The 27,380-nt window shown below is 39.6% G+C and overlaps 8 protein-coding genes across 8 annotated transcripts; 5 read left to right on the top strand and 3 right to left on the bottom strand.

Moving 5' to 3' along the window:
* Positions 1 to 606: 606 nt before the first annotated feature.
* Positions 607 to 2,189, top strand: MELLADRAFT_118067 (uncharacterized protein; the record flags this gene model as incomplete). Its single annotated transcript, XM_007416332.1, has 3 exons — positions 607 to 918; positions 1,039 to 1,070; positions 1,158 to 2,189. The coding sequence occupies 3 exons, from the start codon at positions 663 to 665 to the stop codon at positions 2,187 to 2,189; spliced, it is 1,320 nt and encodes a 439-aa protein (XP_007416394.1).
* A 1,125-nt stretch (positions 2,190 to 3,314) lies between these two features.
* MELLADRAFT_67879 (uncharacterized protein) lies at positions 3,315 to 4,185 on the bottom strand (the record flags this gene model as incomplete). Its single annotated transcript, XM_007416298.1, has 3 exons — positions 3,315 to 3,336; positions 3,440 to 3,987; positions 4,078 to 4,185. The coding sequence occupies 3 exons, from the start codon at positions 4,183 to 4,185 to the stop codon at positions 3,315 to 3,317; spliced, it is 678 nt and encodes a 225-aa protein (XP_007416360.1).
* Positions 4,186 to 10,368: 6,183 nt separating this feature from the next.
* Positions 10,369 to 11,835, top strand: MELLADRAFT_118066 (uncharacterized protein; the record flags this gene model as incomplete). Its single annotated transcript, XM_007416333.1, has 3 exons — positions 10,369 to 10,437; positions 10,520 to 11,112; positions 11,213 to 11,835. 3 exons carry the CDS (start codon positions 10,401 to 10,403, stop codon positions 11,597 to 11,599), a joined length of 1,017 nt encoding a protein of 338 aa, XP_007416395.1.
* A 658-nt stretch (positions 11,836 to 12,493) lies between these two features.
* On the bottom strand, positions 12,494 to 13,456 carry MELLADRAFT_93324 (uncharacterized protein; the record flags this gene model as incomplete). The annotated part of the gene is made up of 3 exons (XM_007416297.1): positions 12,494 to 12,536; positions 12,607 to 12,657; positions 13,284 to 13,456. 3 exons carry the CDS (start codon positions 13,454 to 13,456, stop codon positions 12,494 to 12,496), a joined length of 267 nt encoding a protein of 88 aa, XP_007416359.1.
* A 1,236-nt stretch (positions 13,457 to 14,692) lies between these two features.
* Positions 14,693 to 15,164, bottom strand: MELLADRAFT_111912 (uncharacterized protein; the record flags this gene model as incomplete). Its single annotated transcript, XM_007416296.1, has 2 exons — positions 14,693 to 14,930; positions 15,028 to 15,164. The coding sequence occupies 2 exons, from the start codon at positions 15,162 to 15,164 to the stop codon at positions 14,693 to 14,695; spliced, it is 375 nt and encodes a 124-aa protein (XP_007416358.1).
* Positions 15,165 to 16,688: 1,524 nt separating this feature from the next.
* On the top strand, positions 16,689 to 18,285 carry MELLADRAFT_73199 (uncharacterized protein; the record flags this gene model as incomplete). The annotated part of the gene is made up of 5 exons (XM_007416334.1): positions 16,689 to 17,045; positions 17,134 to 17,248; positions 17,345 to 17,467; positions 17,566 to 17,744; positions 17,835 to 18,285. The coding sequence occupies 5 exons, from the start codon at positions 16,933 to 16,935 to the stop codon at positions 18,064 to 18,066; spliced, it is 762 nt and encodes a 253-aa protein (XP_007416396.1).
* A 1,558-nt stretch (positions 18,286 to 19,843) lies between these two features.
* On the top strand, positions 19,844 to 21,537 carry MELLADRAFT_67876 (uncharacterized protein; the record flags this gene model as incomplete). Its single annotated transcript, XM_007416335.1, has 4 exons — positions 19,844 to 20,089; positions 20,173 to 21,120; positions 21,157 to 21,336; positions 21,487 to 21,537. The coding sequence occupies 4 exons, from the start codon at positions 19,844 to 19,846 to the stop codon at positions 21,535 to 21,537; spliced, it is 1,425 nt and encodes a 474-aa protein (XP_007416397.1).
* Positions 21,538 to 22,111: 574 nt separating this feature from the next.
* On the top strand, positions 22,112 to 24,430 carry MELLADRAFT_79255 (uncharacterized protein; the record flags this gene model as incomplete). The annotated part of the gene is made up of 10 exons (XM_007416336.1): positions 22,112 to 22,214; positions 22,308 to 22,400; positions 22,474 to 22,603; positions 22,683 to 22,757; positions 22,826 to 22,991; positions 23,059 to 23,586; positions 23,655 to 23,799; positions 23,874 to 23,969; positions 24,046 to 24,122; positions 24,193 to 24,430. The coding sequence occupies 10 exons, from the start codon at positions 22,204 to 22,206 to the stop codon at positions 24,219 to 24,221; spliced, it is 1,350 nt and encodes a 449-aa protein (XP_007416398.1).
* Between the last annotated feature and the right edge of the window lie 2,950 nt (positions 24,431 to 27,380).

Here is a 27,380-nt window from a genome sequence, read left to right as displayed (position 1 = left end):
GGCTATGTTCTGGATTCCTGGACTTATGGAAACAATTAAATGTTTGAATGCCTTTTTTGGCCAGGATTCAAAAGCTTTCTGGGTTTTCTGCAAAACATTCTGGAAAAGTGGTGGAAAAGTTCCAAATTTGACTTTGTGTAGTATAAGTGTATATAATATAGTCACAAATATGAACTTGATTGATCTTTGACCAAACTATTTATCTTGAATTGCAATATGTATAGAAGTGGTTTTGATCTTAGTAATCAAGGAGAATTCTATTTTATTGGAAGAGTTGAAGCCTTCAAGCTCTTGTGTGACTTAGATCTAGAAGGTATTAATCCTACTTGAAGGGATTGGTCAATTTAGAGTATGTTCTCTTTTGCATTGTTGTACTTGGTAATGAGACCCTTGTCAAAGCATGGGATGTGATTGCAGAAGTCAGATTGATGATTGCCATGGCTTCTTGCCTGCCAGAGTCTACATAAGCTAGAGCTTGAAGTGTTTGTAATGCAGTGTTTTGCATATGTAAACTTTGATCTGTGTGACTGTGTGACAGTGGACAGTCATCAGAAAATCAATAAATAAACTTTCCTAATCTGATCTCTCACCCTCCCAGTCCAAGTTCTCTTCACTATCATCATCATTCTCATAAACTTATCTTCTCTCAACTTTCATCTCAAATGGTTCTCGCTCCACCAAAACCTTGGGAACGTAGCAATCAAACCAACCTTAGCTCTTCTACTTCTCTACCAAACGATCATCCTCCTATCACTTCTTCAAATCAAACTTGTCCTATCTCGAATTCTAAGATGACTGGTTCAACAACTGCAACTACAACTACGACTACCACACCTGAACTTCCTCCAAGACCAACAAACATGATCAATTCCACTGGTTCGCTTATTCCTAATGATGGTTTATCTGGTCTCAATTCAGGTACGGTTTTTTTCGTTTTTCCTCTGGTTCTGAAACGTATTGACATTCATTTTTGTTTTGATGTGATTCAACTCCTCTTCGTGCTCGTTTCGAATCGATCTTTATTTTTTTGATTCATAGCTTATGGAGCAAACTATGCTGGTGCAAGCCCTGTTAGTGGCTAATCACTATCAACCAACAATCCATGACCATCATACTCATTTCAGCTTCGGCTACTCTTCTTGAAACTGATAATCTAGTACGGCTCACGATTCGGAGGATACGGTCTCAACTCTGGTTACGGAGGCTACGGTGGTTACTCTCGAATGGGTGGATTAGGCTCTTATGGTAGTTACAGTGGTTATGGCGGAATAGGAGGAATGGGAGGAATGGCAGGTGGAGGTTACGGAGGATATATGGGAGGAATGGGAGACCCCACTTCAATGTATCAATCTAATCCGATGGATCCTAACAATGGATTTCAAACTAATCCATCATTAACTCAAACTTTAACTAATTCAACTCAATCTACATTTCAACTATTACAATCTTTAGTGATGACTTTTTCAGGATTTTCTCAATTACTCGAATCTACCTTTATGATGACTCATTCTAGTTTTTTTACTTTTATTCAACTTATCGATCAATTTAATTTTTTTAAATTTTCGATTGGTAAGATTTTAAGTTTATTTGATATAATTAAATGGACGAAAAAAGCTATCGGAGGAAGAGGTACGGATGAAGGTCAATCATGGGGTGATAGTTTTAAAAGTTTTGATCCGAGAAAAGATTCGAAGGCACTTAATCCTCATCCAAACAACACTCCTAAACCATCACGAAAACCGATTGTGATCTTCTTCTTAACGATCTTTGGAATTCCATACTTGATGAACAAATTAATCAAAGCGATTTCCAAACGACAAGAAACACAAGACTCTTTGAAATCTCAAAGCTCATTGGTTTCCATTGATCCAAACCAACTTACCTTTGTTAAATCGATTCATCCTTATCATTCAAATCAACCTGAAGAATTAAATTTTAATCAATCTGAAATCATCGCAGTGATTTCTCCTGTCAATCAAGAAGAAAGAGAAAAGTTTGGGTGGTGGAGAGGTAGACTTAGGAATGGGAAAATGGGTTGGTTTCCCAAGAATTATGTTGAAGTGATTTCAAGTTCAATCGTTTCTTCTAATCAAAATCAAAATCAACCTTCTCAAAAATTCCAAGTCATCTTGGACGAAGAAGCTGATCGTGCTAAACAACTCAATAATCCAATCACTCCCAACTATTGATAGTAATTTCTTAAACCATTTTTTCAAGTCTTTTCTTTACTGTTGTTGCTCTTGTTGTTGTTTTGATTTAGGTTGTATGATTCTTAATAGTTCTTTGAGTTATAGTATATTATGGTTATAAGTGATAGTTTGATTCGTATTTTTTTTACAAACTTTAAGATTATGATTTTTCTCTCATTTTAGCAAGAATTTTTAAAACATTAGTATCAAACTCATGAATGATTTTGTTTATAAAAAAAGTTTTGAATTTCTTTTCAAGTTATCCAGCTTTTGGTTTATGAGTACAATACAAGTTTTTTTGGGGTAGTGGTTTGAATGATTCATGGGACACTCTTGATGAATTTGTTTCAATGTTTAGTTCCATTTTGGTTTCACTGGTTTAAAGTTTTAAGCTAATGTGTACTTCAGAGAGTCTTGGTGGATCGAGATTGTGATAAGGTATCAGCAGACAATTGATTCTCTTGATTATCAAACTCTCCAACACTTTTCATCTTGAATAACTCTATCTTTCTTCTTCAGCTTTGGTTTTGATCTCATCTTCAGTGATCCTTATGACTCCAATTTGGTCACTTTTCTTTTCCTTCTCAAATCTCAAACAAGCAGAGGTTAGTTCACTCATTCAAATTCACCATCAAAATTTAATTAATCACTTCTGCAATTCACATTTATCTACCCTTTACTCTTTCTGAAACTGTTTACCTTCACTGGTCATGTTTGAGCTTGATTAGGTACACAAATCATGCCAGGTACTCAAGTTGCTGACCATGAAGTACTTAAATAACTGGTTTTCTTACATGCTTTGAGATCAGTTTTCAGAAAGTATCCTTAGATTCCTTTCAAGCTTTGTAAGATATAAAGTTAATTTTGAATGAAGTTGAACGATTTTTTGTGACTTCTATGGACCTTGAAGACTTTGTTTGGGTATAAATGTGTTTATAGATTAAAGCTTTCATAGATGGATTCAAAGTATGCTTTTTGAATTTCTTGTTCAAATTTTTATGTGGCTTTTTGATCAGATTAAAAAGATGAATAAAGAAAGAAAATGTCGGTTTACAAAAAAAATACAACATGGCCGATTGTTTGATTTCCTTTAAGGATTTTTGAAGAAATTCTCATTCATAATTATTAGATAGGAACAATATGAAACCTAATTAAACCAAAAAGAAAAGAAAATGGTTAAATCAAACTTCCGACCCATTCAATGCAGTGCAAAAAAATCACAAAAGAAAGTAAACAAACAAAAAACTTACCCTAATAAACCTCTACCACCCCAACCAGAACACGGAACCAAAGTTTTAGACATCATAGACCTTTTCTCCCCACCACCATTCTGATCATCTTGATAAGTTCTAAACCAAACGACATCAATTTGATTACCTTCATTTTCTTTTGTAAAGGAAACCAAAGCTTTTAAATTATCATGATTAGAAACATCAATATCACCGAATCTGATCAATTGATCGCCTGCTCTGATACCCGAATCATAAGCAGGAGAATGATCGGAAACCAAATCAACTTGAGCAAACGGTTTCATTAGATTCGTTGGGCTTTCTTGTGGTGTTGGTGTAGAAGATGGTTTTAATATCATGGGTAAGGTTTTGGATAACTCTTCGATGATCTGTCTTAGATCGTTTTTCAGTTCATGGATCCTACTTCTTGAAACTCTAACTGAAGGTAAATCTGAGATATCGTCTCGAGGAAATCCTTGACGATCGATTAAGGATGAACTTAGATCTGTTTGGTTGGTTTTCAAGACTTCGAATTGTTCATTTAATTCGATTTCAACTTCTTTTTTTCTCTTCAAAAACAAAATTATCAACTTGAATCAGTTCTAAGGGGTTTTTTGGGGGTGTATTTGAGATAGATTGGACTTGGGGTTTGAACTCACTTTTGAAAGATATTTGTATCTTTCTTTGGGATTGGATTGGTGATTGGATTCTATTGTGGTTGATTGATTAAATTTACTTTCGATTCCATGAATTGATCTTCCCATCATTTGTTTTTGATTTTTTGTTTTAGTTGATCGATCAGAATTGATAAGATTGATTGGTATGTTTTTATTATTTACTGACCGTGATGTGGTGGACTGGATGTACTCGAAGACCCGGTCCGGTCGAGTGAGCTTCGGTATCGGACGTCATTGATCAAATTGCATTTGCAAAGTTGAACATTTATCGAAGCAGACCTATCTGACATCCCCGTTAATCACCAGACCTTCCTAAACGATTCCCAACTCCCCCACCCTCTACTAGAAACGGATGAACTTAGACGAATTGTTCAAAAGGCCCCTAATAGGAAAGCTAAAGGCAACGATGATATCTCGAACGAGCTACTTAAGATAGCACTCCCAGCAATCAAACAGGAGCTTTGTCGACTCTTCAACGCCTGTTTTAGGCTGGGTCACTTCCCAGACATATGGCGTAAGGCTATCACAATCATCATCCGAAAGGCCAGAAAAGATAACTACTCTGAACCGAATTCCTACAGACCCATAGCTCTCCTAAGCTGTCTGGGAAAAACATTAGAAAAAATCATTACAAACAGATTAACTTACTGGGCGGAAAATTTTAGAGTCATATCGCCTTGCCACATGGGAGGAAGACGACAACGCAGCACTGATGACGCACTGATCATTTTATTATCGTGGATCAAAGAAAAATGGCGGAAAAACTTAGTCGTTACAGCTTTGTTCTTGGATGTCAAATCTGCTTACCCATCAGTGCATCGCGAACGACTAATGTACATTCTTCAGCAACACAATTGCCCACGCTACCTCTTCCACCTCATTCAAGGCTTTCTCACCGACAGATCAACTAATCTTCGTCTTCAAGACTTTTTATCAGACGCCTTTGAGATAGACAACGGCCTTCCCCAAGGTTCCCCGTTATCTGTAATACTTTACATCATCTACAACTCAGGCATCTTAGGTAGAAACCCCCCAAACCCACACTCGCAAACCCTATCTTTAGGATTCATTGATGATATAGTCCACATCGTAGCAGCCAAGTCATTCACTGACACATCAGAACAACTCAAAACACACGCGGACCGATCTTTACTCTGGGCAAAACGCCACGGTGCGATTTTTGATAAGAAGAAGGCACAATTAATGCATTTCACAAACAAAAGAAATATTGAGTTCCCCCCTTTTCTATTTGGAGATACATTATTAAAACCCAAACAAGAAGTCAGATGGTTAGGTTTATGGTTAGACCCCAAACTCAACCTCAACAACCACATCAACCACGTCAAGAAATCAGCCGACTTTTCCCTTCAACAGTTTAAGAGACTCAATAAATGCTACTCGGGCCTTGCTACTAAAGAAATTAAAATACTAATCTCATCGATCCTAATTCCCAGAATCCTTTATGGCAGTCCAGCTTGGCTAACACAAAAAACAACAAAGAAAGTATCCAAACTGCTAGAAACCATCCAAAACGCCGCGAACCGAATTGCCATTGGAGCTTTCAAAGGTACATCAAATGACATGATGATGCACGATTTGTACATGCCTCCGTTTACTTGGACAGCCACCCGTAGAAACCACAATTTTATACTTAAAAGACTTTCAGCTCCAGAAGATCACCCTACTAGAGTATTCATTAAACACGAACTAAGTATATTACCCAAAACAAACAAAGGCCCGATTCAAGACGCAGTACAAAAGACACTTCTCGATCCCTTACTCAAAGAAGACATTGAAATCATATACCCACACCCAATTGCCCCATGGATCAATAATATGGGAGTAACTGTCAACCTAGACTTATCAAAAGAAGAAGCAAAGAAAAGAATAGCCGAACAAGTTAGAAATGAGGAAAACGAAAATGAAGCGGTAGTGATATTCACGGACGGATCAGTTACTCAAGATGGCAGCGGTGCAGCAGCGGTTTCAAAAACACTCTACAGATCACAATCAATCATTCACGAAGACAACTTTTCAAACCACGAAACAGAGCTGCTAGGTCTACTACTAGCCGCAAAACTGGCAAATGATTTATTCCGGAGCCTACGGCCACCACCTAGAAATGTGGCCTTCTTCAGTGACAACCAGGGAGTTATCAAGCTTACCCACGACATCCCCAGATCATCGTCAGGACAGTATCTCCTACTTCAAATCAGATCTCATCTCAAACAACTCCCAGAAAACACAAACATAAAGTTTTACTGGACTCCGGGTCATGAGGGTATAGAATTAAATGAACTGGCTGATCAACTTGCAGGTGATGCGGCAGAATCACAGGCCGAGGCTATGTCATTACAGACTAGTCTAGGCAGCTTGAAGAGAAGAACGAAAGAAGCTACTAACGTCAAACTTTTCCCATTTAGACCAGGCAAAAAACCTTACAAAACAAACCCAAAAAAGATAACAGAAGCTCTTGAACAATTAGAGAAAGGTAGTACTGCATCTATTTTCCAACTAAGAACAGGTCATAGTCCACTCAATGAGCACCTATTTAAACGAAATATTTCTTCTTCTCCTTTATGTGATACATGCGGGTTAAAAGAAAACACTAACCATTTCTTACTATATTGCAGAAAATTCTCTAAAGCTCGAAAAGCTATGAGAACCAGACTAAGAGAAGAAAATATCAAAGTAAACTGGAACAAATCAATCAGTCTACTGGACACGCCTAAAGCTTTCCCTTATCTTGCAGAATTCATTTTAAAAACTAAACTTTTTGTTCACTTTCATACATATCTACAGGATGAAGACCAAAGAGAACGGCCGAGGAGCAAAGATCGAGTTGTCACGAGATAAGAGAAGAAAAAAAAAAAGCAAAGAAGTAAATCACTGATAAATGCTCATGCAACTGGGCTAGATTGAAAAACATCAGAAACAGCGTGCTGTCAAATCTCGTTGCAGAGTTCGGCGGATACTACCGTCCGAGACAGGTCTCATATCACTATTAAAATCCTCATAAACCGCTGATAAATGCTCATGCATCTGGGCTAGATTGAAAAACATCAGAAACAGTGTATTGCCAAATCTCGATGCAGAGTTCGGCGGATACTACTGTCCGAGGCAATCCTAGATACAGCTAAAAAGTTGTTCTATCAAGCAAAATTATCCACCAAACTCAACATGGGTTGTACTTCCACAAAGGTGTGAAAAACGAAAAAATTTTCAAACTTCTGCTCTAAAGGGTTAAATACCTCAAAAAAAAAAAAAGTTCTACTCTCGACATCAAGTGACAACAAAATCCTTGCTCCGATTAGATGGCCGATTTCTCTGAGGCGTACTAATCCTTCCAGAATTAACTTGTTTAGATAGTGTTTTATGCAATAAAAGCCCAAATGCACTTTAAAAAAAAAAAAAAAAAAAAAAAAAAAAAAAAAAAAAAAAAATTTCCTGCTATAGCTCTTTTCAATATTGATGTAGGCTAATATAGCTCCTACAAAGCATTTCAAACACATAACCATACAAAAAAATTCAAAACAATAACCTTATTGACGGGTTTAGCACCTATAATGAGCTCAGGTTGTGCCCTGGTCGGCCCTGAGCACTTTTCGAGGGCCCTCGGGTCTACTCAGGGTCGGGCAAACCCCCGGGGCCGGCCCTGAAGCTTCAGGGCCGGGTCACAGCCCTAGTTTGGTGTAGTTTCATCAACTAAATTTCATGTAACATACTTTCTGTTACTGACAAATGGCGTCAAAACAACTGCCTGAGTATCTGTCACAGCTTCCAGCTACTAGGCTCTGGAAGTGAAAAAAGTTACAGATGTATCATATGTGATTCACTTATCTAGAGCATCCACAGTGGACTTTTTTTTGGCTGCAAGGGTTATTTTGACCTTCAAAGCTTGTTGTCCACAGCAGACTATTCATTTTTGGACTTTGATATTCACTAGAAGCATACTTAAGCTCTGATTGAATAGAACACACTTGGTTTGGTCAGTGTGATTGAAATTTTTTACAAACTTGTTTTCAATGGGATCAAACAAATTGAAAGGTGTCCAAGGGGAATTATAGAGGTGATGTGGCAGGGGAAGCTACAAAAATTTGACACATACAGTGCTGGCATGTAATGATTTGACTTTTCAATTTTCTGGATTTGACCTTTAAATTTGAAGGTCAGCTTCAAAGATTTGAAAAGTCAAAAAACACATCTTTAAATTTGAACAGTCTGCAGTGGCAAAGTTTGACAATTTCACCTTCAAATTTAACATTTCAAAAGACAACTGAGCAGACCTTGATGTACAAATCCCCACACCTAGGAATCATAATCGTTGGGTTTTGGACAAACCCTGGTCACACTTCTGCAGAAACTGAAGGATTACATAAATCTCTTGAAGGGGACTGTACATGATAGCCACCTGTTTACTCAGCCTTCTGCACATATGTACCCCACAGGTAGCATTTTGTTGAGATCTCAGAAAAAAAGTGGACATGTCAAGATCTTGCCAAACACTTGCCAAACTTTCAGAGTTTGGCCAGATTTTGGATGGTATGGCTATACTATCACCAGCTGATTTCTGGTCAAAAGCTAAAATTTTGGTCAGAATTCATGCTGGGCCAGCTGGTTGGTCTGGGGAGAGATCAACCAGTCTTTTGGCGAAGACAGTAAGAGGAAATCTCTTCAAGGAATGTAAAATTGAAAGCTGTGAAAGTAGACTTCGGACTTCACATTTACCTCCATAGATGTGGTTCTAGTCATTCATTTTTTATACTGACAGCTGGAGAGCTCCTAGAATCCATTTTTTGGTCAGGGAGCTCCTCCCCATCTTCCTCAACATCAATGCCTTAACCCACAAGGGGTGAATGGTGTGGCTATGGGAGGGAACAAAGATGTTCCCTTGATCAGCTCCTCAATGATTGGCAGCATACAAACCTGTCTTGGAGACGCTCTGTAGGCCGCCAGATGGCCCATCTAATAGCGGCCATGCAATATTGCCTTTTGACTGCTGTGCCACGGATCATCTGGCGGCGGTTCCGCACCACCAAGATATTCTTGCCATCTGATGGTATTCCATGCCCGCCATATGACAGTATGAATTACCCTGTGGTCTGGTGTTGATGTCATGGCTCAGGTGTACAGTGGTATGTAGATCCTTTTATGACAGACTATACTCTTACTTATTTTCCCATTCCCACTTGGGTATAATGTATACTATTTACAGTGTACAGTACCAAGCATTGCAGGTCACACAAACAAAGGAATTGTGATTGTATAATCAAATGCAAACCAAACAAAATGATTAAGAGCAGACAAAATTGTAAAGTGAGAATCTAAAGCAGATGGTGGTCAGGCAATATGGAAAAGTGCATTCTTTCCCTTTCCACAAGGTGAGAAACACACAGTTGCGCACTAACAAAGCATAACAAGATCACATCCTGGTTAACTCTAATGTGAAGAGAAACAAAAGATAACATTTGAAAACAAAAAGCAAGAATACAATCACAGACTGTGATATCATGACCACTCTCTTTTCTTTTGTTCTCTATTTCTTTTGTCTTATGCTTTCAAGTGTGATTTTCCTTTACATTGTGTTCTTTTTAAGTGTATCTTTCTCTTATCTTCTTTGATGAATCCTCCCCAATTTGACCATCAAAATTGTCAACTGGACCCTAGTATAATCAAATCCTGCTATTCTCCTTTTCACCATGATGTCTTTGACATTGCTATGTTGTACCATGTTCATATTACCATATTTTTACATTGGCGAGATGGACATATATATAAGACACGCATCCCTTGCTTGAGGAATGAATCCCCAAGCAGCTTCTCCAACACATTCACCCAACCAAATCCCTATTGGAAATACCAGGCCTGAACTTGAAAAAGTATCAAACCTGCCCTAATGCAAGATTAACCGGAGCACAACAGGATTGGATGGTCCTTATGCTAGTCTGGTGCAGATTTTTATATTTCAGATATTGTGAAAAGTAATTGTGTGATCTATCTGTCCGAGGCTTTGTGATAATTGGTTAGAAGGCAGCCCACAGTCTCTCTTGAGTATCCTGGGTCTGCAGGGATCTTTTCATCACTCTTACAGTCTCATTTTTTCTGAAGTGATTGCTCATAAATAACAATATTTTGGGGTGATGTGAGAATGGGGTATCTGAGTGGTGAATTAGCTTTGTCTGAATGCGACTTGTCTGAAATTGACTGTTGGTTGAAAAGTGGTAAGGGTTAGGGGTTAAAACTTCCATCTCGATCATCTTCCAAAATCAAACTACATAATACACATCCTCATCCACCATCAAATCATGAATAACCAATCGCCTAGCATTCCTACAGTGCTATGTTAGTATTTTCTTTCCCTCATTCGATCTCCTGATCATACTTTACTAACTCACCACTGTTTCTTTTCTTTTCTTTGGTATAGTAACTAACGATGATGGACCTTGTTCAAGCTCTGAATCCCCTTTCATCCTTTCATTCTCTCGTCATCTTCGATCCGCTTTCTTAGGTTCATCACCAGAAAAACTAAAAGTAGTCTTACCAGATTCCCAAAAATCATGGATCGGTAAAGCCTACATCATCAAAGATACCATTTCACTTAGTTATTTTGATCCAGAAAGTTCAAGAAGATCAGATCAACCGATCAAAGATTTAAATCATCAAGAAGATCAATGGATCTTATTAAGTGGTACACCTGCAAGTTGTTCTAACATTTCATTATTTAATTTATTTCCAAATCAAATCGATTTAATCATCTCAGGTCCAAATTATGGTCGAAACACAAGTAGTGCCTTTAGTCTTTCTTCTGGTACGATTGGTGCTTCTTTAGATGCTGCTCTATCAAATCATAAAACTATTGCTTTGTCTTATGGAATCTTTCAAAGACCGGTTTCGGATGAGATTCTTGAAGCGGCTAATCAGATTGCTGTGAAGATTATCAAACAACTTTGGGTTTCGGGATTTGTTCAACCTGATCAAGAAGCTGATCATGTACACCTTTATAGTGTTAACATTCCGGTAATCTTGAAATTCACTCTGATTTCACTTTCTATGTGCTTGTGGTTGTGATTGAAAAGATGAAAACTGATTTTGGAAACTTTGAATCGGATCTTTTAAGCTTGTACCAGCCATCTTGACCGATCCACAGGTGATTTGGACCACTGAAGCCCACACTCGTTATGGTCGACTATTCTTACCTTCTTCAACAGCCAAACCTGCCGCACCTGCAGAAATCGACGAAGCTTCTGCATCCTCAACTGAATTAACATCCTCTGAGGCTCCTACAACAGTTTCTTCTGAACACCCTGCCAAATTTATCTTCAAACCTGATATCAGTGCACTTGTGGACCCTAATGCGACTCATCATCCAGTTGGAAGTGATGCTTGGGCTCTTAACAAAGGATTATGTACTGTAACACCTTTACGTGCGGCTTTTGCGGCTGCTCGACAACCTACAACTATTGAAGAACTTGATAAAGATGGCATAAAGGTTTGGAAACTTTGATTAAGTTTGGAACAAGAATGTTAGCTTGAAAGAGGTTTAGGATTTATAGATTTTTTTTGATCTTGTACCAGACTGTTTTTGAATGTGTAGTATGATTTGCATTTGATTTACTTATTCTTTTGGCAAGTGATGATTTCATTTAATTTTTCAATTCGAGTTTAGCAATATAGGTTTTGGAGAAACAGTCAAAACAGCGTAGAGGGCCTCAATTGGATGAAATTGAAGTTTTGGGATTCAAAAGAGTGTAAAACATGCACAGGATACAAAGTGGAAGATGATCAAAATTTCCTTATTAATAGGATACATGCACATATCCACAAGGTTTTTGATGATTGGGTTTTTCCAACGTGTGTGATTCGATACTATCAGAATGTCTGTCCTATACCAAAAGATTTGATCTTATAACAACTTTTGGACACATTACCGTAACAAAGGTGTGAAAGAAATATGGGATGACATATTTGGAAAGTGTTGAAAATTCATTGCCTCTACACATCTGACGGAATCTCTCATCTTCAAGGGAAAGACAAAGATAATAAACAAACAAAAAAGGAAATCATAAACATCCGAAAGTTTGGAGACCAAAAAAATTGATTGATAAACAAGATGGTCTAAGCTATCATATTCCTATGATACATCAAAACTTTGATCAATTCATGCTTTGGATCAGCAAATAAAATCATCATGTTCCGATTTCTGATTTCTTGCAACACCTTCTGAACATATTCAATGTTTTGCTAGTCATAAATTCTGGTTGGTTTGATAATTGTGCGCACCCAAATGGATCAAGAAGAGTCGTTTCAAAAGTAACAGTCGGGGTAACTTAATCAGAAGTTACTGTTGAAATACAGTTGATTGATTCCTCCATTCCTAAAAAATGATAAGATTCAAAACCTATTCTGGTTCCTTTTGAATTCTTTTAATCCTAATAAAATATCTTTAATTTTTTTCATCGATCATGTTGATTTTTTTTTACTAACAATGAAAGAAAGAAAAAAATTACAGACATTGTATCAGAACCAGCCAAATTCAAATGAAACCAATAGTAAGGTTTAATCCTCATCTTTTCCGGAACGGGACGGAAAACTCAAAGGAATCGTGTTGAAAACTTCTACTCAATTTGAAAGTGTCTAGAAGGTGTGGTCAAAAAGAAACTGGAGTATGGCCAATTTGTAGAATGAATCGAGCCTTTTAAACGCATAAAGGATCATTGAAATCACGTGAATCTTCAAGGAAATTGAATGATCTATTGCGATAAAGTTGTTGATGATTCCCTTTTTGAGATTTTCTTGATTTTGATCAATCCCGATGGTCTGATACAGCTGTTCCAACAAAGATTGATTTTTTTGAAAATCTTGCCAATGTGCAAAACCCGGGTTTTATCCCTCACTTGATCTTGTCTCTCCGCTAATTGGAAGAATACAGGAAATAATAAGCCTGTAATCAAGTTTTGTCTTTGGTTTTAGCCGCTGCGGAGACAACTTTCTCCAAAAAACAGTTGTCAACCTTTCTTGGAACGGCTGTATATAAATGATAGACAGTTGAATGGAATTGAATCAAGGAAATTTGAACTTTTAGATGACAGTCGGAAGAGAAAACGTAAATAGGGTTGATGAAGAGTTCGACGAACAGAGAAGATGAGACTCCTCAAAGAAAAGCCAGAGGGCCAGTGGTGATAAGAAACCAGGGCTCTTGACCCTCTACGGTATGAATATGCATCTTCCTATGACTCGCCACGGGACGAGTGCCGTATTTCGTAGACTGTTCGGCAAAGAATGTATGCGCGGTAATTGACCGATCGTAGATGTGATGATTGTGGTCGGACTTTGATACCGATGACTTGGATTTGTTAATCATCAGATAGACTTAAGATATCCTTTGGTGGTTCGAATCTCGATAGAACATGAATCATATAAAAGGCCAATCCTTTGGTTTCAAGTGTGGATCTTTGAGTAAGGTTTGGTGGAGATAGACAAAGTCGAACTTTTGGCCGTTAGATGGAAAGGACCATGCCAGGGAGTTGGACGATGTGTGATATGAAGGTATACGTATGTGGACAATGAGTTTGACCAGAATCTGAAAAGGGTACATCTTGCCGAACTACTGGTGAAGATCTATAATTCATACTGAGCGTGCACATAACGGTTGATGAGATCAAAGGATTTGTTGACTGTGGCCAAAGAATTCAAGGAATGATTGTGAAAACATAAACCAGAATAGAGCTATAAAGGTTTTCAAGAAGGAAAAGCTGAGATAACAAAACTTGATGGAAGAGATGAAAGATGAAGGGGAAAAAATCGATCCCAAGAATAACTATTTATAAGAATCAGCCCTTCAGAGAACAACAGGGGCATTGTCAATTCATGAAGTAAGCTTTTCCCCATAACGAATCACCAAAAAAGATACCGTCAATAGAAATCGATATTCAGCAAATTAGAAATCAGATCAAATGTCAATAACATGAAAAGATTACTTGGACTTCCTTCCAATGGTTTACTTTTTTTGGTAAACAAGTTCAAAAATTAAGATTTCGGAATACAAAGCTTGATCTCTTTGATCGAATTTCTTAACCACATCAATCAAATTTGAACTGATATAGGATTCTAAAATTCAATCAAACTGCTTTTGTGAAGTGACTGATTCTTTCATTAACCCGATTGGTGTACCTACTAAGATGTATTGCCAGAATCAGATTTGTGGAACAGAAACAGTGATGTCTGAAAGATAAACTAGCTATATCCGTCAATTCAAGAGTTTTGAGAACGTTCTATGATGATGATAATAATAATAAACATTCAATTTGAAAACAAAAATGAAATCAAAGACAAAGCCTAAACAAAGAGTCAAGTATAATATGATTCAAAATTAATATGTAGAGTTAAGAAAACGTTTATAAACAAGATGATGATAAATGCTATAGTGATGATTGAGTCAATACGATAGATAAAGAGATTCCAGGAGATTCCATGTTTAAGTTCTTCATGTTGATGATGTAAGAGAGAGAAAGAAAGAAATGAAAGTCTCAAGAATGATAAATGAAACTCGAGTCAAAAATAAACAAAGAAACCCCAAAGAAACCCTAAAGAAACCCATCTAAACAACCACAACAGCTGCGACTCCTAAACAGATACTAACCATCACTGTGAAAGCTGTCCAAGCCAATTCATGTAATCTAGCGATCCTAAAACTTGCAGCATCTGAATTACTTGCATTATCTTTTGTAGTTGCTCCAGGTGTTGCATCAGGATTATTACCATGTACACTATTCCAATATTCTAATGCGTTTGGTATGGTTCCAGTTGGGATCGGATTATAACTCATGGCTGGTGAACTTGACAGATTTCAAAATTCGATTCGGTCAAAACAGTTTTCGAGAAGATTAGTATCTTGAATCCAATTGGTAAAGAGTCAGAGTAAAGATCACTCACGTAAATGTGTAATAAATCACAGAACTACCTCGGGTGAAAGTGATCACTTGATCAGCATTTTGTCCATATGCTGAAGAGAAGAGTAAGGTAATCAAGAATGAAATATAAATTCGGACTTGAAGGATTGAGTATAACATATTTTAATGATGATGATGAATTAGTTTTCTCTAAGAATCTTGATGGGTCTATATTCAATGGATTATCTTGAAGTTCGATCAAACTGTTGATGTTTGATTTCCGAATGAAATCGAAGCTTTGAGTTGAAAGTAAATGATGATCAATTTGATGCGAAGGAGTCGAATGAAGTACTGATAAAATAATAATGTAAATGAAGTTGAACCGATGAGATTAATTATGCAAAACTTCAAAGCTTTGATCTGTTTTCTTTTTTGGATTAATTTTGATTTTTGTTCCCTTGGATGATGGATGTGTGAGAAATAGAGAACGGATTGTGAAGAAAATCAAAGTGTACATAGTTTCTCAAAATTCAAATCATCAGTTTCAAATCCATTTGGGTGATTCTTTCTTTTTTCTTCTTGATTTAGTTCTCAGAAGATTGAAGAGTTTCAATTCAGTTCTAATCTCATCATCCTTTTAACCATTCCTGAATCTTTTTTGTAATTTTGTATAAGTAAAACAAGAAACTTTCGATCTTGTACACCTTCTTTTGGTTAAGCTTCTTTACATATTTTGTTTTTGAAGTGGAGACGAAATGGGTACTGAGTGTGTTAGTAGAAGCTTGTGTTTGCATTGCTGCCATACATATCAAGTTATGCAGCGGTCATGGTGAGTGGTCAACAAAACCGTTCAAATGATTTCTCATTCTTGTAAAGATAGATTTGCAAGTCTATTGATCGAATGCTGACAAAAATTTCATTCGAACCTTTTCAACCTGATTCTGATTCTTCACTCACCGTATACGTCTTACGATTGGTTCCCATACCGTTAAACTATAGGAGAGAAATTTGTGTAAAATTTTATGTCATCTTAGGTAAACTTGAATGACTCTCATGGTCATGAGGTACCTTGATGAGATTTAGTTCTACAGCTCATTATGAGAGAGTAGTGTTACCCAAAGCACTGCGTCTTTCTGGGTTTTCCAGGCTTCTCTTCCCATCTTCAATGTACTGCTATTCGGATCATGAATATTTGATACCATGCGGGACATACGTACTTAATTCAACATGATGAAATGCACCACTTGAAGGTAGGTAATTTTTGCCTACATACTAGAGCAGCTTCCTACCTAGAAATATGCGAGGCCAACTACTCCGTCGCCTATCAAGGGAAAGTAATGAGGTACTACCTCTTCAGGCTGAAAGCATGAGGGCACGGTTTTAAGAAATGCTTGTTGAGCAAGAAAAGCTTTCACTGAGCCTGCCAGCATGGAGTCACATAGGCGGAAAGCGTTGTAGTTCCAAGGAAAAAACACGCCTAAATATCCAAATTCTGGTGCCATGATGCCATCTTTTATTAACCAATATATCAATAGTGTCATGATGTTGGTTTGATCACCACCCAAAGCGAACTCATGATGTTTCAATGGAACTTGGAATCAACTGGGATACTGTCCGAGCTATGTCGGGTCAGCTCTGATACCCGATGACTCTCGGGGTCTGTACGATCCTTCTTGATTCCCCTCATCGTCATCGTCATCATCTCACATCTCATCAACTCAGCAATTCTCAATCTGATATCTATGCCATTACTGGCTTTCAAATCTTGACGTCAAACTCTTGAACCCTCGATAGATCGAAGCATTACTTATATCTACTCATCCTGACTTTGCAACGCTCCCGTCATCTGGCGGACCCCCTCGAGGGTACAAGCTCAAGTCACTTTCAGCCCAGTGCTACCACCACCACTACCTTACAGAGCTCGACTATCTATCATCGATCTATCAACATGAACTCATTAGGACCTTCATCCGAACAAAATCAGTACACTGATTCCTCTCCAAGGCTCGGCGATGGCTCAATCCCACCATCAAATATCACAAGCCATTCTTCAACTCCAGCGTGAGTTATGTCAGACTTTGCAGTAGGAGTCAACATCTACATCCTTGATACCTCTGTCTGATCATCGCTGGATTCATTGGGTATTTAGGCCCTCGCGCTCACATTATTATCTATCACGAGAGGAATTCATTCAAGGAATTGCCAATCGATTTGTCTTTAGCCAAGGATACATTTATCTCTACCTGTCTATGGCTATCCTATCCGTAAGTTTACTGAAACTGTCAAGTTTTTCGCGTTGAATGATCAGATCTTCACTAATATTGCTGTGCGACTGCTACCGGTTGTTTCTTGAAGGATAGCTGACAACGGTGATCTTGTCAGTTCTCTCAGAGTGCCCAACGTTGGCGTTTTACGTGCTCGAGATTATCATCAATTCAGCTATGATCCTTGAAGTTGGTATTAGATTGGTTGCCTTTGGAAAGGTGTGTGATCTCGATAGCGCCGATTCCAATCAAGTTTGTTTTGATACTCACGAGTTCTCATATATGTCTTTGTAACAACTTTTATTGATCTCCAACAGCAATTCTGGAAGTCGCCGTTTAACTGGCTGGATTTGGCGATCACTTTGTTTTGTCTGGTCACACTGGTCGTGATTTTCTTTCAAGGTTGTAAAGCCAAGAAGGAGGAAATCTTTGATACGTTTCTGCTCGTCATCCGAAACGGAATTCAATTTTCCAGGCTTGCATTGATGTTAAGGAGGTGAGTTTTGTTTATCACTTGAGAATTTTCCGTTGAATTTTCAAAAAAAACAGTCATTCATATCATCCACATTTGCTGTTACCCTTTCAGGAGTGGTAAAAATATCTTTAGTAGTATCAAACCTATCGATCTTGAAAATGCGGCTAATCAGGGAGATGCCTCATATTTTCTTGATCTTGATCTTGATGAAGAAGAGGAAGCCATCAGACGTCAACATGCATCTCGCCACAAAGCTCGATCTCCATATCCAGGAGGTACGAATGCTTTGGATCAAGCTTCTGTACCATTCCTGAATGATACCGATCTTGGTGATGAAGAATGAGGAACTCCTGAACACCAGCTTCACTTAACTTGGCCTGTGTGAGAGTCTGATAGATTTTGGGTTGCATTGCCGTTAAAAGAAAATCAATTAGAGTGCATGAGCTCAAGAGGATAATGAGATATCATGAGCACATGTGAACATAGTGTGGTGTGTGGATTGCTGGGCCTTGGCCACTGGATCCTTGACTTGCAATGTCATTTTGAAGAAAAATTACTGTATAATTCTTTATGGATCCATTTCACAAGTTGCAGGTTTTCTATTGGGCTTCCCCTTCAGACTCTTATGAAGAGGTGGCAGTCCGGGAATGAGATGATGCCGCCCAACAATATCATAGGGATAACGCAGGACCCCGGAGAGCTACTATCGAGGCACACGATGTAAAAGATTTTATTTCCTTATGTTTGCTGTGAATTGCTGTGAAGTTCATAGCTTGTAACAAGTCTTCACATTTGTCTTGCTATGGAATCCAAAATTGACCAAGTCCCTTGCTTCTGGCTGGGCCTTGTTGAGGAAAGAGCGAGGAGATGTATCAACTTTTTATGAATTCAAACTCCAATGAAGGGTATGTAGTGTAAGAAATTTTTTTACATCGTATGCCTCGATAGGAGCTCTCCGGGGTCCTGATAACGCCCTGAGTCAGAGAACGGATGTGATTGGCTTGGCGAAGACAATTTGCTTTGATATTTATACAATTTCTCAAGCTATCTAGATTTGACTGGCAGGCTGTGGTCAGGTCATTGTGAAAGCCTCCCTCTCACTGTGGTCAGGTCATTGTGAAAGCCTCCCTCTCACTAATTTTGATTGCAGATTTCGTTACCAGTTTCTATGAGAAACATTCAATGAAATCACTCAAGTATGGCAGGAATGTTGAAAGACAAACTAGTTTCTTCTTCTGATGAGGTGGTTTCGTGCAAAGTATTGAGGCAAGTTATTTATGATCAGAGCCAAGTCCCAGAGAATCATACATGCTTCGTCTGCCTTTGTGAGAAACTCTACCATGGGCATCATCAGGTATTGAAAGCAGTTTATAAGCAATACGTCGATCTTACTTTGTTGTTAGCCCTTCAAGGACTCAGTTTTGTTATTTGTTTCACGAATCTTCCTTGGGGTTAGAGCGTCAAAATCACGTATGACGTATGGTGAATCTCCGCCCGTCGAGTTTGTGAGGTTCTAGACCGTCCTACCGTCCAGGCGAACACAGCACAGCTTTCCGGCGTAACATTTGACTGAGCTACCCATGTGTCGTTGAAGCTGATAGTGAGGTGAAACGAGTTTACACCAAAAACACGATCATGAGGTACACGTTGCTCACGCCTTCGACGAAGCGAAGCTCCTTCAGATACCGTGGAACGAATTGCGTTCAACCTAACAGTCATCAACGAACTAAAGTGTCGGTGATACGTGCAATCTCGAGGAAATATAAACATTTCAAGTTCATTTAGATTCTTCTGTCTTTGAAAAATAAGGGCGGGAAGGATTCCCGCTGACTCACGGTTTCTTCGATATAACTCAAGCCTGGACGAATCCAAATCAAAGGTTTTTGAGAATTGAATAAGACCCATCACTTTCTTAGCTTGACTTGTGCATGTCCCCCAAATTTTTCTTTTTCTAGTAAGATTTTATTTTATTTCCTCTTCCACTCAGCAAACTTATTCCGCAGATCGAAACTATACATTTACCAGTACCAGCACACAACGTACCAGTACCAGCCAAAACCCATTGGAGGGTAGATTACTTCTAATTTCATATTCTTCTCTGTTATCAAATTTAAAGTACAATGAACCAGAAGTTTATCAAGATAGGATCACTCTTAGTGTATCTAAGCTCGCATGTGAATCATACCATATCTCAACCTCCATCCGGTAACATGGATACCAAGCCTATGTCAGGAGAAGTCCCTTTGCTAGCGAGTACGTCGCCATCCGCGTTGGGAGAAGGCTCAGGAGATTCTAAATCGGCTTCCATCAAAACCAGCATGACCGCAAAATCATCTGGCTCCATGTCCGGCAGCATGACTGCTCAGGTAGGGACGATTGACTTTACTCAAGAACAGGGGAAGAAAGTCTTCAAAATGCTAACATTAAATATCCATCTGCCCAAAATTAGGGATGTATCTGTCCTGGAGATCCATCATACCCTTCTACTGACAAAGGTTTACCACCTGAGAAGCCAAAAGAACCAGAAGAACCAAAGATCAGTAGCGGTGATGGAGGTCCTCCTCCTATCAGTAGTGGTGATAAACCACCAGGAAAGGAACCTTGTCCAGAAGAACAAAAGAAACTTAAAAAAGATGACAAACCTCAAGAAGAAACTCCACCAATCAGTAGCGGTGATGAACCAAGCATAACTTCTCCGACCCCTGGAGCACCAGTGCCACCTAGCGCACCACCACCTGTCAGCAGTGGTGGGGTACCATCAACTCCGGAAAAGGAGCCTCCCCCAATCAGCAGTGGATATGAGCCAATAAAAGAAAACAAACCACCCAGTCCTCCTCCAAAAGCCCCAGAAAGTGGTCCACCAAAAGTGAGCAGCGGTGGTGAACCAAGCCCAGGACCACCACCAAATCAACCAAGTCCACAAGGTGATAAACCACCCGAAAAGAAACCTTGTCCAGAAGAAGGAAAGAAACACAAAGGAGACAAACCACCCATCAGTAGCGGATGTGAACCCAGCCCAGGAGGACCACCAACTCCTACAAGTCCACAAGCTGATCCACCACCAAGTATCAGCAGTGGAGAACCGCCAAAGCAAGATGATCCACCACCCGGTATCAGCAGTGGAGAACCACCAAAGAAAGATGAACCACCACCAAGTATTGAAAGTCCAAAAGGTGATGAACCAAAAGTGAGCAGTGGGGATCCACCAGTTGTGAGTAGCGGTCAAGAACCAGGAGGCTACCCTCAGGCTCCAGAAGTCAGTAGTGGAGACAAGCCAGATATTCAACCACCCAAAGAAAGCCCATCAACACCATCAAACACTCCTGAACCTCCAGTTGAAAGTGATTTCAAACCACCTGATGATGTAGATCCTTCCATTGATGATCCTACGAGCGATGTAAGTAGCTTTCTGTTTGACTGACTCTCACAAGAGAAAGTATCTGACTCTTCAATCCGTTTTCCCACGACAAAAGGCTTCACGGTCTTCCTTAGCTACACATCCATTATTGCTCACAGTCACAATCTTGGCAACATCCCTCCTTATGGGATGGAGTACTCTCCTTTAATTCATCTTGGATGCATACCGGTTTTATCCAGCTTGAGCTCGGTGGTTGTAAGTAGAGTGAAAGTAACACGTCTCTCATTTAGGGTATCTTTGACTGTGAAAGAAATCAGATTTTTTTGTAAAAAGGACAAAGCTTGTTTTATATAAGTATTGAGATTCAGATTATTTTCAAAAACCAACTTGTGAAGCTGCATTCAGGCTCATATCGATGCTAAAAAGATCATATATGATTCAGAAAATGAATTTTGAGTGATCATCTTGGTGATCACGTTGTCATTGATCATCAAAAGACAATAGGACTCTAGCTCAGCATATACATATAAATTGTGAATCTTGATGGCTTCATAACAAGATATAGGAAGCCAGGTATAGTGATAAGATTGATAATATAAATCATAATGTATTTCACAAGTGTGAAGGATTGCAAAAAGTGTGAGCAACACCGTGAACAAATATTTTTACAGAATGTTTTGTGTCTTTGATGTATATACGATATCTTGGTGTCCGATCGTGTCATTCGAATTCTATTGAGGTGGTAGGAGATGACTGGAATCGTCAAATATCAATCAAAATGAACGTTTGTCATTTGCCTTCATGAGATAGCCATGTACTGACTAGTTGGAGGTCTCAGACTCTCGACTTGCAGATTTGAAATATCAGGAAATATCATTTGGAATCCAATGGCTCAGAAAGTTGACAATGTGAATGACGGCATTGATCGGTCCCATTCGATTGAACCAAAGTCCGTTCGCGGGGATCCATCTCGGTATTCGAGGTGACCGATCCGATTGAGAAGCTCCTTCAGTTTCATCATCGTCATTCAGCAGCATCAGACTTCAAATTACAAAACTATCGACCATCAGAGAAAGCCATTACATCATCTCATTATTCCTACTCAGATCAAGACAACACAACATGGATGAAGAGTGCGCACATTACCATTCCCAATGCTCAATCTTTCTTCATCTTGAAATAGCCTGTTGACGACGTGATTCTTGATCTCCATTATAATGACACAGGTATGACTACATCGTCCTTGGTACGGGTTTAACTGAATGTATCTTGTCTGGTCTACTATCTGTAGATGGGAAGAAGGTCCTCCATATGGACAGGTATACATTCTTTCCAGGGTGACTTAACTGGCTCCTTGATCGATCATTAACTTCCGACTTCGCATCATCCCAGAAATGACTATTACGGCGCGGAATCTGCCTCGCTCAATCTCACCCAGCTCTACCGCAAGTTCAGGCCTGGTCAAGAACCTCCCAAAGAGTTGGGGAGAGACCGTGATTGGGCCATTGACTTGATCCCTAAGGTTAATCATTTATTCTTGCTTGTATCACCTGGGCACCAAGTAACAAGCATTGACTGTCTGATCTTTCCGATGATTGCAGTTCATGATGTTCAACGGTGAGCTCACCAATATCCTAGCACATACCGATGTCACTCGCTACCTCGAGTTCAAGCAGGTAAGTACCTTTCACATTTTGGTCACATCCATCATGAACTGACGTCATTGTCATACCACAACACGCAGATCGCCGGCTCCTATGTATTGGCAGCCGGAAAGGTAGCAAAGGTTCCTTCTACTGAAGTCGAAGCCATCACATCTCCCTTGATGGGCATTTTTGAGAAGAGGAGGGCCAAAAAGTTTTTCGAGTGGGTAGCAAACTACAAACCCAACGACCCTTCCACTCACAGCGGTAAGCATAGTCTACTGGCAGGCTTTTTTATAAATACCAGACTGATGTAGATAAGTTGTTCTTCTAGGTATTGATCTTGACAAGACATCCATGCAGGATGTTTTTGCCAAATTTTCTCTCGAGCCTGCTACAGTGGACTTCATCGGTCATGCTATGGCCCTCCACTCGGAAGACTCGTACAAGACCAAACCAGCAAGAGATACTTACGATCGAATCATGCTTTACACAACCTCCGTCACTCGTCACGGAAAGTCCCCTTTCATCTACCCTCTCTATGGTTTAGGCGAATTACCTCAAGGTTTTGCGCGGTTGTCCGCCATCTACGGTGGAACTTACATGTTGGATAAGCCAATTGATGAGATTGTTTATGACGCTGATGGAAAGGTTTGCGGTGTGAGGAGTGGGGAAGAGACAGTGAAGGCCAAGAAGGTCATTGGTGATCCTAGTTATTTCCTTAACGGTAAAACCGAGCAGGTCATGGAAGAAGGCAAGGTGGTCCGATCCATTTGCCTTTTGAAGCACCCTATCCCCAACACAGACGAGAGTGATTCTCTCCAACTCGTCGTTCCACAAGCTCAGATCGGTCGTAAACACGGTATGTGAAATGTTCAGACCACTCCCCCTGCACTGAACACGGCGTTCATTTATTTCTCGACTATTCAGACATCTATATTGCCGCTATCTCTTCGACCCATAATGTTTGCGCTAAGGATTACTACGTGGCTATCGTCTCTACAATCGTTGAGACCTCTACCCCTGAACTAGAACTGGAACCAGCTTACAAACTTTTGGGCCCTATCCATGACAAGTGAGTCATTTCATTTTCCATATATGCATGGTGAGAAAACGAGACCACTGCTCACGTTCATCGTTTGCCATCAGATTTGTAACCGTCAGTCCGATCTACGTTCCTGCTGCTTCCGGTCAACAGAACAATGTTTTTATTACTCGGTCGTATGATGCCACGAGCCATTTCGAGTGAGTTTTCATGAGAGTCAGGTGCTTTATCATCCATCTTTGTATAGATCAACCTAACCTTGCTTCTCGTCGACAGAACTGTCACCGACGACGTAAAGGACGTCTGGCGCCGAGCCGTTGGAGGTGAAATCGTGCTCAAGAAGCGTGAAGCAGGTCAGTCTAAGTTTTCGATTACCGAATTCACATTCATAGACTTATTTTTGTTTTGTTTTTGTCTTTTTAGGTGATGGTGGTATTGAAGCACAGGCTTGATGAAACCTTTGGTCGCTGCGATTAAAAGTGGTCACTCCAGACGTGCTCTTGAATTTCAAAATAACTTGTTGTACATCCCACCTTCTCTTTCTTATTAAAGTAGCAAATTTGGGTATGGTGAAATTGTCTGATGGGCTTGAGATGCTACACAATTGGCTTTCACTGATCCATTGAACAAACATTTAAGTTCCGCTACCTCTGGCCATCACATAATCTGATTCTTGTGTTCTGTAGAGCTTACCTTACACAGGTGCCCAAAGGAACAATGGCACCTGTCTAACCTAACAAAGTTCCTCTTGACAAGCAAGCCTGTGAGAGAGGGACTTGTGGGTTATCCACCAAATTTGACGCATGAGCAAGAAACTCTTGGCTGGGGAGTTCATTTCAACCCGCCATAAATTCTTACATTACAAATAGACAGCCTTCAGACCAAAGAGAGGTCTTGTCTTCCTGCTCAATCAGCATAAATTCATGTATTTAGCTATGTATTGGATGCAATGATTGTAGAGCAATGGAAGACTGAAGTTAGCAAAAAAACCAAGATTTCTGAAAAAGCTGGCCAACCTGTCAAAAGTGCACACCAGGCAGGCTGAAATCTTACATGTGAACCCACTTTTCAAGCCTTTCTGCATGTAGGTTGAGTGGGCAAAGTGGACCTTTCTTTGGTCTAAAGGCTTCTATTTGTAGGGTAAGAAGTTATGGTGGGCTGAAAAACTCCACAGCCAAAAGTTCTTTGCTCACATGCCAAATATGGTGCATAACCAATAAGTCCCTCTCTTGCAGGCTTGCTTGCCAAGAGGGCCTTAACAGGTTACGGGACCTGTGTAGTTCCATGAAAAAGGAACAAGGACCAGATGTGTTGAGAAGACTTGATACCCGGGAAAAGGGTACCAAGAAAAGATGGGAAAAAAAAATTTCCTCAACATAAGCAAAATTTATAAAGGACAATTTTTTTTGTGATAACATATCATCACAACAATTCAAACACCATTGAATTCACAAATTAATAAAACTTCAAGAGAAGGAAAGCTTGGACAATCAAATTTTAAATTCTCCGCCCTCCTATATCCTCTAACCTATTACAATCACCAAATGTCTACCCAAACTTAACCACAGGCCTTGAGGGCAAAGATACCACAAGCCCCAACTCCTGAACAATCAGTAGAGAGGTTATCAACCAAATCTCAAACTAGCAAGGGTTTTAAAACTGAAGCTGCGAGTACAATCAAGAATGTCTAGAAGTCTTTGATCATGGTTCTATGCAAAGAATCTGAAAGCATGCGCTTTAGCACAATTATAACAACCTCCAACAACTTTTTCTAAGAAGAAGACTCTGACCTAGAACAAAGGTTCAATTTAATAGATGATACGTTTAGTTAGTTAAGTTATCTTTCAGCTGATAACTGATCTTTGAGTCAACAAAAGACTAATGTTTTCTCTTCCCAAAGATAATTATATTCACCTGAAAGCATGTGCTTCAGCACAATTATAACTAATGCACCGACCCGGACCTGGCCCGGAGATTTAAAATTGGCCCGGGGCCCAAATTCTTTTTGGCCGGGTCGACCCGGCCCGGTGGTCGCAGCTATGCTGAAAAAAGCAGATTTTTTTTTTCATGCTGTATACCCAGCTTTTGCACGTTTCAGCCCCACACAATTCAATTTGATTAGCCAACAATGGCACCAAAACGCCCTCGCCGCTCGTCGCCTCACACATCATCTCAGAGTCCAATCATACTGTCTGACACTGAGAAAGATTCCAGTTCTTCCCAGCTTGTCGCATCTACCCAAGTTTCAAATTCATCAGCATCTGTCAAAGTCACCAAGAACCAGATGTTGTGGGTTTGGAAATACTTCAAGACCGATACAGTTCATGGTGCAGTCAAGTATGTCTGCCAAGTGGCCAAACCAGCAGGAAGCAACCATGTGTGTGGAGTTGCTATGACTCCTGACCGAAGTCAGAGTACAAAGTCTCTAGCCCGACATCTTGAACGTCAACACAAGATTACACCTGATTCTGAGCCACAACAAGGTGCAATCAAGTCATATTTCCAAAACGGCACGCTTGAAACAGTCAGTATCTTACCTTAATCACAAGATGATCAAATATTTATAACTTTATTGATGGTTCTTCTCTTGGTTTTCAGCTTACCAAGCTTTCTTGAGAGTCTCTCAAGTTTCAACTCGTCAAACTTATTGTCAACGCCGAGATGCCAGCTACGGTCGTGGATCGTATTGAGTTCAAACAGCTCCTTAAGATATGTAATCCGGAGATTACTCCCCTCCTTGTTGGTTCCGATTGTGTGATGGAGGCTGTGAAAACCCAGTTCCGTGTCTGCCGTACTCTTCTCAAAAATGTATTGAATGATTCACTCGCCATCAACATTACTTGTGATGAATTGTCATCCTCAAACAATCTTCCAATCTTAGGAATAACAGCTCACTGGATTGATCATCAATATCAGATGCAAGAAGTTATCTTAGCAATGCAAGAGATTGATGGACCGAAGACAGGTGCTAACCTTGCAAAATATTTTATGGAGTGTCTCAAAAAATTTGAGATTGATGAGAAGATCTACTGTATAACTGCTGACAATGCATCAACAAACGGAGCTATGGCACGGGAAATTGCGGGCAAGATCGAATCTTTTCAAAAGGACCAGAACTTACTTGGATGTGTAGCTCACGTCATTAACCTCATTTCTCGGGCTGGTTTGGCTGTTTTTTCAAAAAAACTTGGCAAAACTTCCTTGGTCAACCTCGCTGATGTGCTCGAAGACGATTTGTTTGATCACGTCGATACTCCTGGAGCCCTGACTTGTCTCATGGCATTCATCACAGCTGTGATGAAAACTCCAAAGCGTAAGAAATAATTCAAAACCCTTGTGGAATCCGAAATCGGTCGCCGTCTTGGACTCATCCGGAATGTTGAGACTCAATGGAATTCGGATCTCAATGCTCTCAAAAGAGCACTCGAACTGAAGGATGTTATTGATTTGAAGTGCTCAAGGGACACCTCAATGACTAAGTTTTCACTCAGCCCTTCCGAGTGGGAACTCATTGGATGTCTTGTTCAATTTCTTCAACCCTTTGAGAAAGCAACAAACATGCTCTCTCAATCAACTTATACAAGCATTGATGCAGTCTTACCAGTTTATGA

The sequence above is a fragment of the Melampsora larici-populina genome (genome assembly GCF_000204055.1).
Source record: "Melampsora larici-populina 98AG31 unplaced genomic scaffold MELLAscaffold_59, whole genome shotgun sequence".
NCBI classification, from domain to species: domain Eukaryota; kingdom Fungi; phylum Basidiomycota; class Pucciniomycetes; order Pucciniales; family Melampsoraceae; genus Melampsora; species Melampsora laricis-populina.
Note: the sequence above shows the minus strand (reverse complement) of the source record. Positions and strands in the feature narration are given on the sequence as shown.